General features: G+C 43.1%; 1 protein-coding gene across 2 annotated transcripts in view; it reads right to left on the bottom strand.

Moving 5' to 3' along the window:
• The window catches only part of DNTT (DNA nucleotidylexotransferase), a 34,103-nt gene extending 23,847 nt beyond the window's left edge, over window positions 1-10,256 (bottom strand). For both annotated transcript variants that reach the window (XM_002821027.6, XM_009245658.4), the window contains exon 1: window positions 9,990-10,256. In XM_002821027.6, coding sequence (XP_002821073.1) covers window positions 9,990-10,192 — 203 coding nt within the window. In that variant the 5' untranslated portion in view covers window positions 10,193-10,256. The remainder of the gene's footprint in view (window positions 1-9,989) is intronic.
• Between the last annotated feature and the right edge of the window lie 3,732 nt (window positions 10,257-13,988).

The raw sequence follows: 13,988 nt of genomic DNA, 5'->3' as shown, positions 1-13,988 counted from the left end.
AAAATGGGAAGAGAGGCCGGGTGCGATGGCTCATGCCTGTAATACCAGCACTTTGGGAGGCTGAGGCGGGCAGATCATGAGGTCAGGAGATCAAGACCATCCTGGCTAACACGGTGAAACCCTGTTTCTACTAAAAATACAAAAAATTAGCTGGGAGTGGTGGAACGCGCCTGTAGTCCCAGCTACTAGGGAGGCTGAGGCAGAAGAATCGCTTGAACCTGGGAGGCGGAGGTTGCAGTGAGTTGAGATTGTGCCACTGCACTCCAGCCTGGGAGACAGAGTGAAACTCCATCTCAAAAAAAAGAAAAAAAAAAAAGGGAAGAGATAGCCTTGGAGACGTTAAAAGTTTCACCCAGCGAATAATTAGTAGGTGGAGCAGGGATTTGATCCTATTGCTGTTCTCATCAAAGTCTACGTGCTTGGCCATCTATGACTTTGTGTTCTTTGGAAAAGGAGGGAGCTGCTCACTTCCTCTTGTTGCAGAGGGAGTAACATCTGGATAGGTATGATAATAATAAGAAAACCGATTTCCTCCCAAGGGCAGAAATACAGATGGAATAGCACCTCCTATATAACACCAGTAAATGTATTGCCTTGCTGCTGCCACATAGAATTTGTGTTTTGCTATTTTATGTACAATATTATATGGACTAAACTAGACTACAGGACATGTAGAACTGCCCCAGAAAACTTGAAAGAACAGTTGCCATAGCCACACATCAAGACAGAGCAGCCACAGGGAGGCTGTCAGGCTCTCTGGGCTCTGGGTTTTCCCTAAACCTCTGAGGGAGATGGACGTGTCAAGGGGGAGCCCTGGACTCATCGTCCAAATTCTGGCCTGTCACCATCCACTCCTACCCCCCTGCTCCATCACCACCATCTCTCCACCTAGGATTCCTCTGGACACAGCCCTACCTCTGATGGGGACATTAGAATGCTGGGGAGTACAGATGGGAGGCTGCTCAAGGCACTATTAAGTAACAAACAATAAATACTGGCATATAAAGGGAATCAGACTAGAAAGAAATACTTGTGACTATTAGCAAAGATAATGATAATGACATACACACATGTGCAGATATTCTTACTTAATCCTCACAACAGTCTTGCACAGTAGGCAATATAATCACAGAGGAGAAAACCAAGCCTGGGGGAGCTTACATGAAGCCGAGGTTCAAACCCAGGTGTGCCTGACTCAAGCAATCTCTTAACGTTCTGCTAGACTGTGGTTAGATGCCTGAGGGGGGCTTTGTTTGTGTGTTTGAAATGCTTTTCTTTATTTTCTCATTTTCTGTAATGAACTATCTATGGTCACTTTTCTACTTGGGGGAAAATATACATGAATGTCATTTTCAAGGGCAAATGAATCTGTGATTGCGGCTGAAGTTGTTTCTGCCTTGCCCACAGAGACCTTGGCTTCCTTCTTATAATAAAAGGTGACAGAAACCCTCCAGCAGCCAACCTCAACCTCAGAGATCCCAAGGTTCTGCTGAGATGGCTATTCCCAAAATATCGGTGAATTCAATCTCCTAATTTATTGGCCACGACCAATTGTTAATGCTTTGGACTAAGTTTGGGAGGTCTTGAACCAATTATAGCAATTCTGAGGGAACTGGCATTGGTCCTCAGTCTCCTACAGGGAAGAAGATTCAGGGTCTCCTCCTTCAACTAGTGCTTGACTGTCAGGTGCCCAGCTTGGTCCTTGGTGTCCCTGAGAGCAGGGACAGTGGCATGGTCTCTGGGTTATGCCTGGAACCCAGCACATGGCCAGATTTATAGTAATGGTAAAAAGATGATGGTAGACTGGATAGATGAATGAATGAATGAATGAATAGCTCTAAAGGAATGTCTCTCAAACTCTGGTGTCTACCAGAGTCATCCAGGAAGCTAGGTTAAAATTCAGGTTACTGGGTCCCATTACCAGACTTCAGAATCCCTGGGGAATTGCACCTGGGGCCCAGGAATATGCATTTTGACAAGCTCCATTGGTGATTCTGATATAGTCAGTCTGTTTTCGTTATCTACTATTGCATAACCAGTGATCCCAAAATGTAATGCCTTAAAAAGCATCTATTTTATTATATCTCACAATTTTGTGGGTCAGGTCTTCAAGTAGGCTTGGCTGGGTGATCTCTCTGCCCTGTATTGTTCTGCTGAGGTGCTGATGTTCCCTGTGGTTCTACATTTTGCCACCTTGGTGAGGATGGCTGGAAAGCTGGGCTCAGTGCAACTAGGGACCAGGGACCCAAGCAACTTAATGTGGTCTAAGAGGAGGCACCAATGTCTTACATGAGGCTCTGGGGTCCCAGAGATTGTGTTCCAGGGAAAGTCACACAGTGTCACTTCCACTGTATCTTACTGGTTGAATCAGTCACCAGCCCTCTCAGATGCAAAGGTCAGGGAAATTGCCCCTCCCTCTCCACAGGAGGACCTATGTTTTAAAACCACCCCACAGCCCAAGAACTCCACTTTGAGAAACACCACTGTAGAGAAAGATCTTTTCTATTGAACTGCCTCAGCCTAGATTTGACTCCCACTCGAGCCTTTGGCTTCAATGACAGCTGTGTTTTCCAACATGGTACTGGTTTCTCTGCAGGTACGTGACATAATTTTAGGAGGTACACAACTGAACATTTAAAAGGCTTATGTGTTTATTTATATCTATATTTTAAATTATGCATCTCAGATCATAGGTTTTATGGATATGATTCCTTAGAACAAGGCTAATTTTATTTTAAATGAGTCAGTTTAGGGACAATTAAAAGAAACACACTGGCCAGGTGTGGTGGCTTATGCCTATAATCCCAGCACTCTGGGAGGCCCAGGTGGGCGAATCACTTGAGGTCAAGAGTTTAAGACCAGCCTGGCTAACATGGTGAAACCCTGTCTCTACTAAAAATACAAAAATTAGCTGGGTGTGGTGGCACGCGCCTGTAATCCCAGCTACTCGGGAGGCTGAGGCACGAGAATCACTTGAACCCAGGAGGTGGAGATTGTAGTGAGCTGAGATCGCGCCGCTGCACTCCAGCCTGGGTGATAGAGCAAGGCCCTGTCTCCCCCCAAACAAACAAACGAAAGAAACAGATCACGTATATATTATAATAACAGATGTGGTAAAAGATATTACAAGAATCATGACTGTGGCACTCAGATGTCTGAAAAGCCCTGGGTTATGGAATTAACTCACAGACTTCAGTTCTGCATTTTTTTCCTCAGGCAACAATTTCCCTGTTCTTCCTGTCTTTCTTTTCCTAGTTGATCCTGCCTCTCACCAAGTATAATTAGAAAAACCCTCCATGAGGAAAGTGGCAGCTATTTTTGTTTGCCTGGGTGTAGACTCCTTCCCACCCTCTGTCTGACTTTCTGGATCCTCATGGATGGTCACCTGCTGTCTTCTTCCCAGGGAGAGGTCATTCCTGATTCTTCCCATCTGATATAGGACTTATTTTGTAAACAACGACTTAAATAGTCATTTACAGTTAAACTGACCTGTTTACAGTTTAAAAACCCTTCTACCAATTTCACTTAGCAACTCATCTGTTTCAGGATCCTTAGAACAGAAAGATCATGCAGTTTTGTTTGGTTTTATCGCAAACTCTTACTAGCACCTACCACCACTAAGGACAGGTTTCTGTCTCCAGCCCTGCTGTACTTATGACTGAGACGATCTTGCCTCGATTTTTTTTGGCCCACCTTAAATGGGATTAAGAAAATTTTTATTAATTTAAAGCCACAAATTTTGAAATACAAAGTAATTTGGATCGGAGCAAGACTAAAGTTTACATCCCATGCTCATGCTCTTGAATTTATAAAAATAAAATATTTATTATGTTGCTGATTACAAAAGTAATACTCATGCATTGCAGAAAAAAATTCATTACAAAAATTACTCTTGGTAAACACAAGTTCCTTGGGCTGGTTTTATATTCACCAGATAAATCATTCCCTGAGCAAATATTTCTTGAGGCCTTGTATGTGAAAGAAAATTGTCTAAGTCTGTAGATGAGGTCTACACGTGGCCTTGTGGAGTCAGAAAGGGATAATTGGATGAGATGAAGAGCCTTTTCTCATCAAAAGGAAAAGCTAGGAGCCCACCCTAGGCAGTGATTCCCACCAGGAATCACTAGGGAGGAAGGCTTCTCTGGGGGCTTTCAGGAGTCTAAGGTCTGGGAAGCAGAGAGGTAAAGGGAGAAGGCACTCAAGGTGGTGGGGAAAGAGTGAGAAAAACTGTAAAGAAAACCAGGGAATCTGTGTTTGGATTCTGGGCCTGGCCTGGAGAGTGGCCAGTTCAACTTTTATTTTCTAGAGCAGGTAACTGACCTCCTTCAACTGATGTTCTGTTTATTTTGCAAACAATGACCTTGAATATTTTGATTTCAGACACCATAAATTTGAAGTGTAGAATAGAACATTGCCGAAGATTAACAAAGCTGGACACTAGTTAAAGTGGGAAGGATGGTTATATTCAGTCATAATGATGGCAATAGGAAAGAGGATCCAGTGTGAAGTGAACTCAACTTTATGGGAACAAAAGGCATGAGACTTTTAAAAAAATTGGGGTGTGCTGCTAGGGGAAGGGTGTGCCCCTGAGGGGTAGTAGGGGGGTTGGTCCCTGTGACTAGGCCATCTGGGTTTGTTAATTGGAGCTTATCTGGAGGAGAAGCAAACTTCTGTGGTGTAAATTAGAGCAAGGTCCTCTGAGGTTAGGCCCTCCCTCCCACAGAATCTGAAAGTCGGAGTTATCTCCTTGAAGGGTTTCTTTTCTCGGGTCCTTGGAAGACAGTTCTGGATGGTTAGAAGATTTACATCTCAAAGGGACAGAGAAAGGATTTATCACTGCAACTTTCTAAAGTAACTGCTTTAAGAGAGGGTTCATGGGCCAGCTGCCTATTGCCTGCGTTTGGCTAGAATAAATAGGACATTCTCCTGGCAGTGATGAACTTTCTCAGGCAGGCATTTTAAAGGGGGCCATCCTAGGGACATGGCCTTAACTGCTAGAAGCCATGCTACAGTTTGGTCAAGCGGAGAGTCTTTACCAACATTCAGGTGGAAAAAGATAATGCATTTTACTACCACGAGATTGCCAGGGACTTTGGGAGGCAATGATTTTGGGATAATGAGTGAGACAGAATCCACATGTCAAACATTATGTAATGACTGTATGGAAAGGGCAAGCAGCCAGTTTAGATAAAACTAGACCAAAATAATACTAGAAGACTAAAAGTAAAAAATGAGCAGGCAAATGCTAACTTTTTTTTTTTTTTTTTAAAGAAAACTTGTTCAAACTTGGAATATATGCTATGCTACTTTTTTAATTCCAGGTGACAACAAAGGTACAATTCCTGACTTTCCTGTCTGACTGTAAACTCCTTGTTTGCAGGACTCATGTCTTCCATTATTTTGTGTCTCCACAACCTGACAAATACTGCCCAGAGTGGGCACTAACAAAGCCCTTTATTGGTGATGACATGATGCTGCATCTTGCTTTCACTGAAGACAATGCCTTCCAGTGGCATCCTTGTAGATAAACTATGGAAGTCTAGGAAGGATGACAGTATGCTCTGGTGGGTGTCAAGCTGCTTGAACAATGGAACTTGGCAAGTGTTAAATGGCTAGGTAGATGCAAAGGTGGAGAGCCAGCCTTCCTGGCCGTGCATTTTCTTCCTCAGCATCAATGATTTGGGTCAAGACACAGAGAGTAAGCTTAAATAATTGTCAGGCCTCTGAGCCCAAGCTAAGCCATCATATCCCCTGTGACCTGCACGTATACATCCAGATGGCCTGAAGCAACTGAAGATACACAAAAGAAGTGAAAATAGCCTTAACTGATGACATTCCACCACTGTGATTTGTTTCTGCCCCACCCTAACGAATGTACTTTGTAATCTCCCCCACCCTTAAGAAGGTTCTTTGTAATTCTCCCCACCTTTAAGAATGTACTTTGTGAGATCCGCCCCCTGCCCACAAAACATTGCTCCTAACTCCACCGCCTATCCCAAAACCTATAAGAACTAATGATAATTCCACCACCCTTTGCTGACTCTCTTTTCAGACTCAGCTTGCCTGCACCCAGGTGAAATAAACAGCCTTGTTGCTCACACAATGCCTGTTTGGTGGTCTCTTCACATGGACTCGAGTGACACTAATGTGTTTATGGAAGAGGGTTGATGACAGAATGAAATTTTAAAATAGCTCCATGTATTGGAACCCAGGATGAAATAAGAAAGTGACAAGCAGTAGGTTCTGATCCTTCTCCAGCTTGACCTGGGTGACAAATTGCTCTAAAATTTAGGAAGTTAGCCATGGAATAAAATTCAGTATTCTTTTCATAAATATGCAAAAATGCCTCAAGGGTTTTAATACTTTCCCTGATCTACGTTTTAAGACCAGCTTCCTATGGTACATTGAATGGCACGTATTTTGCAATATAGCATAAATGTTAGCGAAGCTCCACCCAGTTATGTTGCATGCATGTTGCAGAATGAAATAGCTACAGACAGTGCAACACTTTGAGGTACACCATTTCTAATTTGTGTGTTCAGGCCCAGGTAAAGCAGGAATCAGGTTTCTTCTCTAATTTAATCCTCCTGACAGCCAAAGAATGTGTTAGGAACAATGAAAACTGTTGCCTATCAGCTGAAAACACAGCTTTCTTTGTTATTTTTATTTTTAAAATACATGCTTATTATAGCCTGGGCATGGTGGCTCACACCTGTAATCCTCTGGGAGGCGAAGGCAGGAGCTAGGAGTCCGAGACCAGCCTGGGCAACATGGCGGAACCCCATCTCTACAAAAATTAGCCGGGCATGGTGGCCTGCATCTGTAGTCCCAGCTACTTGGGAGGCTGAGGTGGGAGGATCCCTTGAGTCTGGGAGACGGAGGTTGCAGTGAGCCGAGATGGCACCACTGCACTCCAGCCTGGGTGACAGAACAAGACCCTGTCTAAAAATATATATATATATATATATATATATATGTGCACACACACGCACATGCATATATATATATACACACACACACACACATATATATATGCTTATTGTAAAAAATATATTGGAGGCCAGGCACGGTGTTCATGCTTGTAATCCCAGCATTTTGGGAGGCCAAGGTGGGCGGATCACGAGGTCCAGAGTTCGAGACCATCCTGGCCAACATCGTGAAACCCCATCTCTATTAAAAATAAAAAAGATTATCTGGGCGTGCTGACACATGCCTGTAGTCCCAGCTGTTCAGGAGGCTTAGGCAGGAGTATCGATTGAACCTGGGAGGCGGAGGTTGCAGTGAGCTGAGATCGCGCCACTGCACTCCAGCCTGGGACAGAGCGAGACTCCGTCTCAAAAAAAAATATATATATATATATATATTGGAAAACACAGAAAATAAAAACACCCATAATCTCTCCCTAATAACCCCCACCCCCAAAAAACCACTTATAACATGTTGACGGGTTTCCTTCCTGTCTTTGTTCTATTTGTTGATATCATTTGACCTAGTTCATATTGTGGAAGGAGAGCCCTTTCCTTAGGGTTTTGCTGTAAACGTCAATGGATCCAGCAATTCACAAGAAAATACACTTTACATTTGTCTAACTGTTTTAATTTATCAAAGCACATTGACATGCATTATCTCATCTGGTGATCACATCAGATAGGCCATTTATCAGGATATTAAAATCAATGGGGAGAGAGGGGACCTTGTCCCATACCCATGGCTGGGGAGGCTCAGAGCCAGGATTTGAGGTTTCTAAATTTCGTATCTAGAGATTTTTCCCCTACAATAATTTTTATTTTTCTATCCAATTAAAGTCTATATATCTATGCACAGAAATTCCGTTTGAGACCTAGGACTTCTACTTCCTGTGGTTTATTTTTGCGCCATAGAGCACATTTGTATTTAATGTGTCTTCTGAGCTACCAGCCTGGGAACTTTGCCATCATCACATGCACAGCAGCAGTTTGCTCACCATGCACCAGTTAGCTTCCTCCGCCGCCTGAGCAGCTGGGCTTGGTCCCTGGCAGCAGGCATCTGGGGCATGTAGCTGCCTCTTCAGCTGTCCTGCCAACAGAAGAAACTTACTTCCCATCATCTCCCTGAGTGCCTGCCTCAGCCGCCTTGTATGTATTCATTGCTGTATCTATAATAAATCAGCGGGTCCTTGCTGGAAGCTTGGACGTTTCGATGGAGAGCTTTCCAGTAAGTGGCCCTTCTGGTTCTTTCCTTCCTGCCTAACCCTTGTCAAATTTCTTTACCATGAAAAGCAGTTCCATATTTGCTAAGGCTTTTAATTTCTTTTTGAAAAAAATCTATTTTTGGCCAGACGTGGTGGCTCACGCCTGTAATCCCAGCACTTTGGGAGGCCAAGGCGGGCGGATCACAAAGTCAGGAGATAGAGACCATCCTGGTCAACATAGTGAAACCCCGTCTCTACTAAAAACACAAAAATTAGCTGATTGTGGTGGCGCATGCCTGTAGTCCCAGCTACTTGGGAGGCTGAGGCAGGAGAATCACTTGCACCTGGGAGGCAGAGGTTGCAGTGAGCTGAGATTGTGTCACTGCACTCCAGCCCAGGCAACAGAGCGAGACTTTGTCTCAAAAAAAAAAAAAATCTATTTTTTTGGCTTCTTTACCTATATAATCTTCCTGCCTTCTCCAATTCTAGCCTTCTATGTAAGTCTGTAAGATCAGGCAGGCTTAACAGTTAGATGAAATCTAGGATTTTCTTGGAAAGGATGTTAGAAAATGAGATTCAGAGTGGCTGTAGGAGGTTACAAAGAGGCAGCAAGAGAGAAAAGGAGACCTTGCAAAGAGAAATCAGGTGGAAGAAAGGCCATAGGAAACTCAGGAATTTCTGAATGGGGCATTTTAGCAAAAAATGAATGAAAAGTCAATGTCATATGAATCACGGTGTTGGGAACATTAACATATCTGAAAATTGACTTTTGAAATATGTCTCTTCAACACATGGAAACTGACATTTCTTCTGCATGACATGCTTGTCAGTTTTATTTTCAAATATCAAAGACTATTTTTACAATCAAAATGTCCTTTCACATAAAATTTTTATAGTTTTGCCTGAAAATTTGTGGTCAATTTATTTCTTGCACAGTCAAAGCAGTCAATTGCATAAATCATTACTCCTTCACTGCAAGCCCCTTAACAGTTTAATCCAGAACCATCACTTATGTTAAGGTTCTAATACCATTTGTTTCTGGATTTTGTTTGTTTTCTCTTCATCTATTTGAGACCAGTGAAGAGCTTACACAGCAGTTAGAAAAACAACAAGAATAATTGCTGTCCAAGGTGAGTGGATTAGTGAGTGAACCAATCTAGGTGGTCCAAATGCTTCTATTGCCTCCTTGCCTGGGCTCTGATTACTCAGTGTGATGTGTGTCACCCCTGGACAGAGCTGTCTTAACAGTGAATACATCTTTACCTAGCATCTCTCTTTCTAAGAACCCCACTAGGACCGCTCTTTGGAAAAATGTGATCAAGGCCACATCTGGGTGCCTGTGGCAAGCTGGCTAGTCATCCTCACCCACCACAGATGCTAGCTGCCTTAGCACGCCCAGATGTATAGGTAAGAACCAAGCAACCAAATCATCTTTCTGCATCAAAGTAGCCAAAACTTTTTTGTTGAACTCAGTGATACTTTGTTCAATTTGGTCAGGAATAGAATTGAGTGGTTCAGCATTAAATTTTCCAATTAGTGTTCTGCTTATCATCCCTAAATAACAGATCTCGTAGGCGTGAAAAGAAAAAACAAAAAATTTATCTCACCTTTTGGTGTCAACTAGTTTCAATATAATTGTATTCAGTCCCCACTTATTTCATTTTCCTTAACTAGTTGTTCTTTGATTTCAAATCTGCTGTTCTCCCAGTGGGAAGATCACCTCTTCCACATGTGGAAGAAAACACAGTTTCCTTGGGTTCCCAAGAAGCTGTTCACAAAGCCTCTGCTTATTTACAAAGCAAGATCGATGCTGTCCTACCTGAGCTCATTTTCAACCCTGAACCCTTTCCTGCGGGCCAGCTCCATGAGGAACGCTCTGCGGGTGGTTCCCATTTTCTTCTCCAAAATGAAGATGACCAAATCTTGAAATTTGATGTCTTGAGGAGAGGAGGCCATCAAGGCACCCGTCTGCCGGGGTCTCTTCTTCCGAGGGCTCAAGTGGGACGCTCGTGGTGGATCCATGGGAAGAGGCTGCTGCTGCCTCTGGCTGGCCCATCTGGTGGTGTCTCCAGAAGGGAGGGAGACTGCCACCCTCCTACACGAAGGGTTTTGATGTCATCTCACCAGCAGACTCTGAAGCCAGGGCAGGGCTTCACGGGTGCTGCCCTGGCAACAGCTTCCTGCCAAAGTGTGATGGGGAATTTTTATCTCTGTTCAGTTCATTTGTCCAATATGGAGATCATAATGAAGACAGTCAATTAACTTTTGTTTTCATATGCACAATCTAATTAGCTCCTCAAAGTAACCTCGTGAGGAAGGTAGGGAAGCATCATTGTTTGCATGTTATTTATTTCTAAATGTACTGAGGCCCTTCTGTGGTCTTTATTTATTGATCCCTTTTAAACCTCCCAACTCACTTGAATTCTCCTCCTTTTGTAGACAATCATTACACTGTACTAGATGTCTGTGATTTGCCTGGGTGTTATATTCTGCTTGTGGTTGTTTTGATTTTACATAATGGCATTGTTACATTTCTCATTTTGCCAATCACCTTTTTATTTCACTTGGAACTATGTTTTCCAGGTCTGTATTCTAATTGCTCTGTCGCTTCTAACTGCTCCATAGTATTTCATGGTGGGTATTACCACCTGCTCACTTACATAGGTACATTTTATAAACAAGAGAACCAAGGCTCAGTTATTCAAGATCACAGAATAAGGGGCCAAGCCAGATCTTGAATTCAGTTCTTTGGATTCCAAATGCTGTATGCATATATTAGTTTTTTAAGTGGATTAAGGTTGTCTAGAGAGTAGTCTGTTATAAACCCTAAAATAGGTCTTCTTCAGTGGGATGGTATGACTTTTAGATGAGAATCACTGCCATAAGGAGACATTTTCATAACTTGATGTGCAAAATTAAATTTGTCTTTTGTTAATACACTCTATAGATCTCATTTCCTGAGCAGCTACTACACAGCCAAGGCAAGCACCTACCAGCCTTAGCTGACAGGATCCTCACAATACCACTGTCAGGTGGTCCTACATTTCTCATTTGGCTAAACAATTTGCCCAAGGTCACAGAGCTACTGAATTTTCACAACTGAGAAATGATTGAGCTAGGATTTGGACTCAGATCTGTCTGATTTTAAAAGACATACTCTTAACCACCAAGGAGCCTTCCTCTGTATTGCCTTCTCCAATAACTAATCTGAGCTCTGCTCACCCTTTGTCCTTTTTTTTTTTTTTTTTTTGGTGATGGAGTTACGCTCTTGTTGCCCAGGCTAGAGTGCAGTGACACAATCTCAGCTCACTGCAACCTCCGCCTCCTGGGTTCAAGCGATCCTGCTACCTCAGCCTCCTGAATAGCTGGGATTACAGGTGCATGCCACCATGCCTGGCTAATTTTTGTATTTTTAGTAGAGATGGGGTTTCACCATGTTGGTCAGGCTGGTCTCGAACTCCTGACCTCAGGTGATCGGCCCGCCCTGGCCTCCCAAAGTGCTGGGATTACAGGTGTGAGCCACCATGCCTGGCCATCTGTGCCATATTATTTGAGACTTTTGCTATCTCCAAAAGCACGTGAGCACCTCACAACCGTATTAGGGGAAGAGTGATGTGACAGCTGCCTTAAGACATGGGCAAAGCACTCTGTGTTGCTCAAGAAAGCAAAATCAGAAATCTTCAGGTAGAAATTGTAGAGTAATAGATTCCAGTTCTCCGCAAGTAAGACCTGTTTAGTAACTCAGCTGTCTAAAAATATACAGAGAGCAGCTTTATACAGTTGTGTGTTACAAGTCATGAAAAATATTCAAACAGATGCTGGATAACTGTTTATTGAGCTGTAACAGAAGGGAATTCAGACATCTGGTAAGGGCCTATAATGCAGCCCTGAAATTCCCGGATGCTATGACTGTTTGCTAGAGATCAACTGGGAGATGAGAGTCCATTTTGACGCTCACTATTATGTGTTTGCTTACTGAAGAGCTGAATGCTTCATGTTAGAATGCATTTTTAGCTACCAAATGGTGCTGCAGCAGGGAGTAACTAAATGATTCTAGCAAGAGTCTGGGATTGTTGTGTTCGTTCCCAAGGTATAGCCACCTAATAGTAAGGGCGCACCACCTAAGCAGTAAAGGGAATGGGGAGGTAGTACTGAGATGTGGCTAACAGCTCAGGCTTTGTCAGGCTGCCCATAAAAATTCTGTCTCTATTGCTTTGAAGCTTCAAAGCAAGTTGCTTAACTTCTTTAAGCCTCAGCTTTACCCCATCTGTAAAATGAGGACTGAGATAGCCCACATAACCTGCAGGGCAGAGTGCTTGACACAAAGGTAGCACTTTCAATAAATGTCAGCTCGTAGTAATTTATGTTGTTTTTAGAGACATTCCAGTTCAATCTGAAATCAGATATATATGTTTTGTAAAACTACTAAATCATCAAAATATCATATTAACCAATGTCATATTTAATTTGCTTTGAGTCACTGGTATTGAAAAGATTACCAACAAAAATTTCAAATGTACTGATGCCTGTCTGGTTATCAGGCTGTCATCTCTCAGCTGCAAATCTACCTTTTTTCTGGTGGATTCCATGAGGTTGAGGCCGGGACTGAGCAAATTCTCTTTCTCATTTGCCAGCTGACTTTATGTCAGGCTCTGCCAGTGGTGATACCAGAGGGAGACCGAAAGTCTAGATAAGAGGAAAGAGGTGACCTTTTTTGTTTGCTTGCTGCTACAAAGGTCAGGGTCTTTGCAGTAATGGTTCTCTACTCAGACAGCAGTGGTTGGTTCCAGTCTTTAGCTTTTTTCTTTTTCTTTTTTTCTTTTCTGCACAACCAGACCCAGCCTTACTGTACCCTTCAGAGGTATCAGTACCAGTTAGGTGACATCTCCTCAAAGGTCTGAGTCCCAGCTCTGCAGAGGTTTCCCTATGAACTTCTATGGCACCAGGGGCGACAGGCAGCACTTCCTTGTTAAAGATCTGCATTCCAGCTCCATGGGAGCCCTGCTCCAAACTTCCAGTTTTCAACAATCCCCGCTCCCTCCCTTTGTTGCTCCAGCCCAGTGGTGTAGTGTGCTTCTTGCAGTTTCTTTCTCTGAGTTACCTCAATGTCCTCTTTGTGCTTTTTCAGCCATTAATGTCTGTTAAACTAATCCCCTGTGGTGAAGGGAGGTGTGAAATAAGGTCTGAGAGCACAGATGTCTCATTGCCTTTTCAGGAACTAAATTAAATGGTGCTCATGAAGTGCCTTGAAAATAATAAAACACTATACAGAGTTCTCTTATCCTCTTTGGCATTGCTGCCAATAGCAGGAATTGATTTCTTCTTACTATACTATAATTTTCTGAAGCTCTTTGCATCAGACATTGAGCACTCTCCTTGATCTATTAGATTGGTCAATAATCTCCAAATCTCAGTGTCTTAACAAAAGTTTATTTGTTTATGCTACTTAGTGAAGAATTCTGCTCCATTCAAGACTCAGGCTGATGGAGGTTTCACATTTGTGTACCTGTACCACCTGAGCTATGAGCCCATCTCAGTCACCGTTGCAGGGAGGAGAGCACTGAGATGAGGATGTCTTGCATCAGCAATTAAAAGCTTTGTCTCAGAAATGATAGACATTCTTGCTGGTAGCCCATAGGCCAGAATTAGTCATGCAGTCCCACCTAACTGCAGCAGGGCTTGGAAACGCAAGGGAGCACATGGAATTTGGAAGGAAGTATTCCTACTCTTGCCACACCCAGGATTACATGATGTGCTGGTTGATGGTTGTGGAGACTCCCAGTTAAGGGATTGTTACTACATCTGCACTAAGCTTGGG

This window comes from Pongo abelii, chromosome 8 (genome assembly GCF_028885655.2).
Source record: "Pongo abelii isolate AG06213 chromosome 8, NHGRI_mPonAbe1-v2.0_pri, whole genome shotgun sequence".
NCBI lineage: Eukaryota > Metazoa > Chordata > Mammalia > Primates > Hominidae > Pongo > Pongo abelii.
Note: the sequence above shows the minus strand (reverse complement) of the source record. Positions and strands in the feature narration are given on the sequence as shown.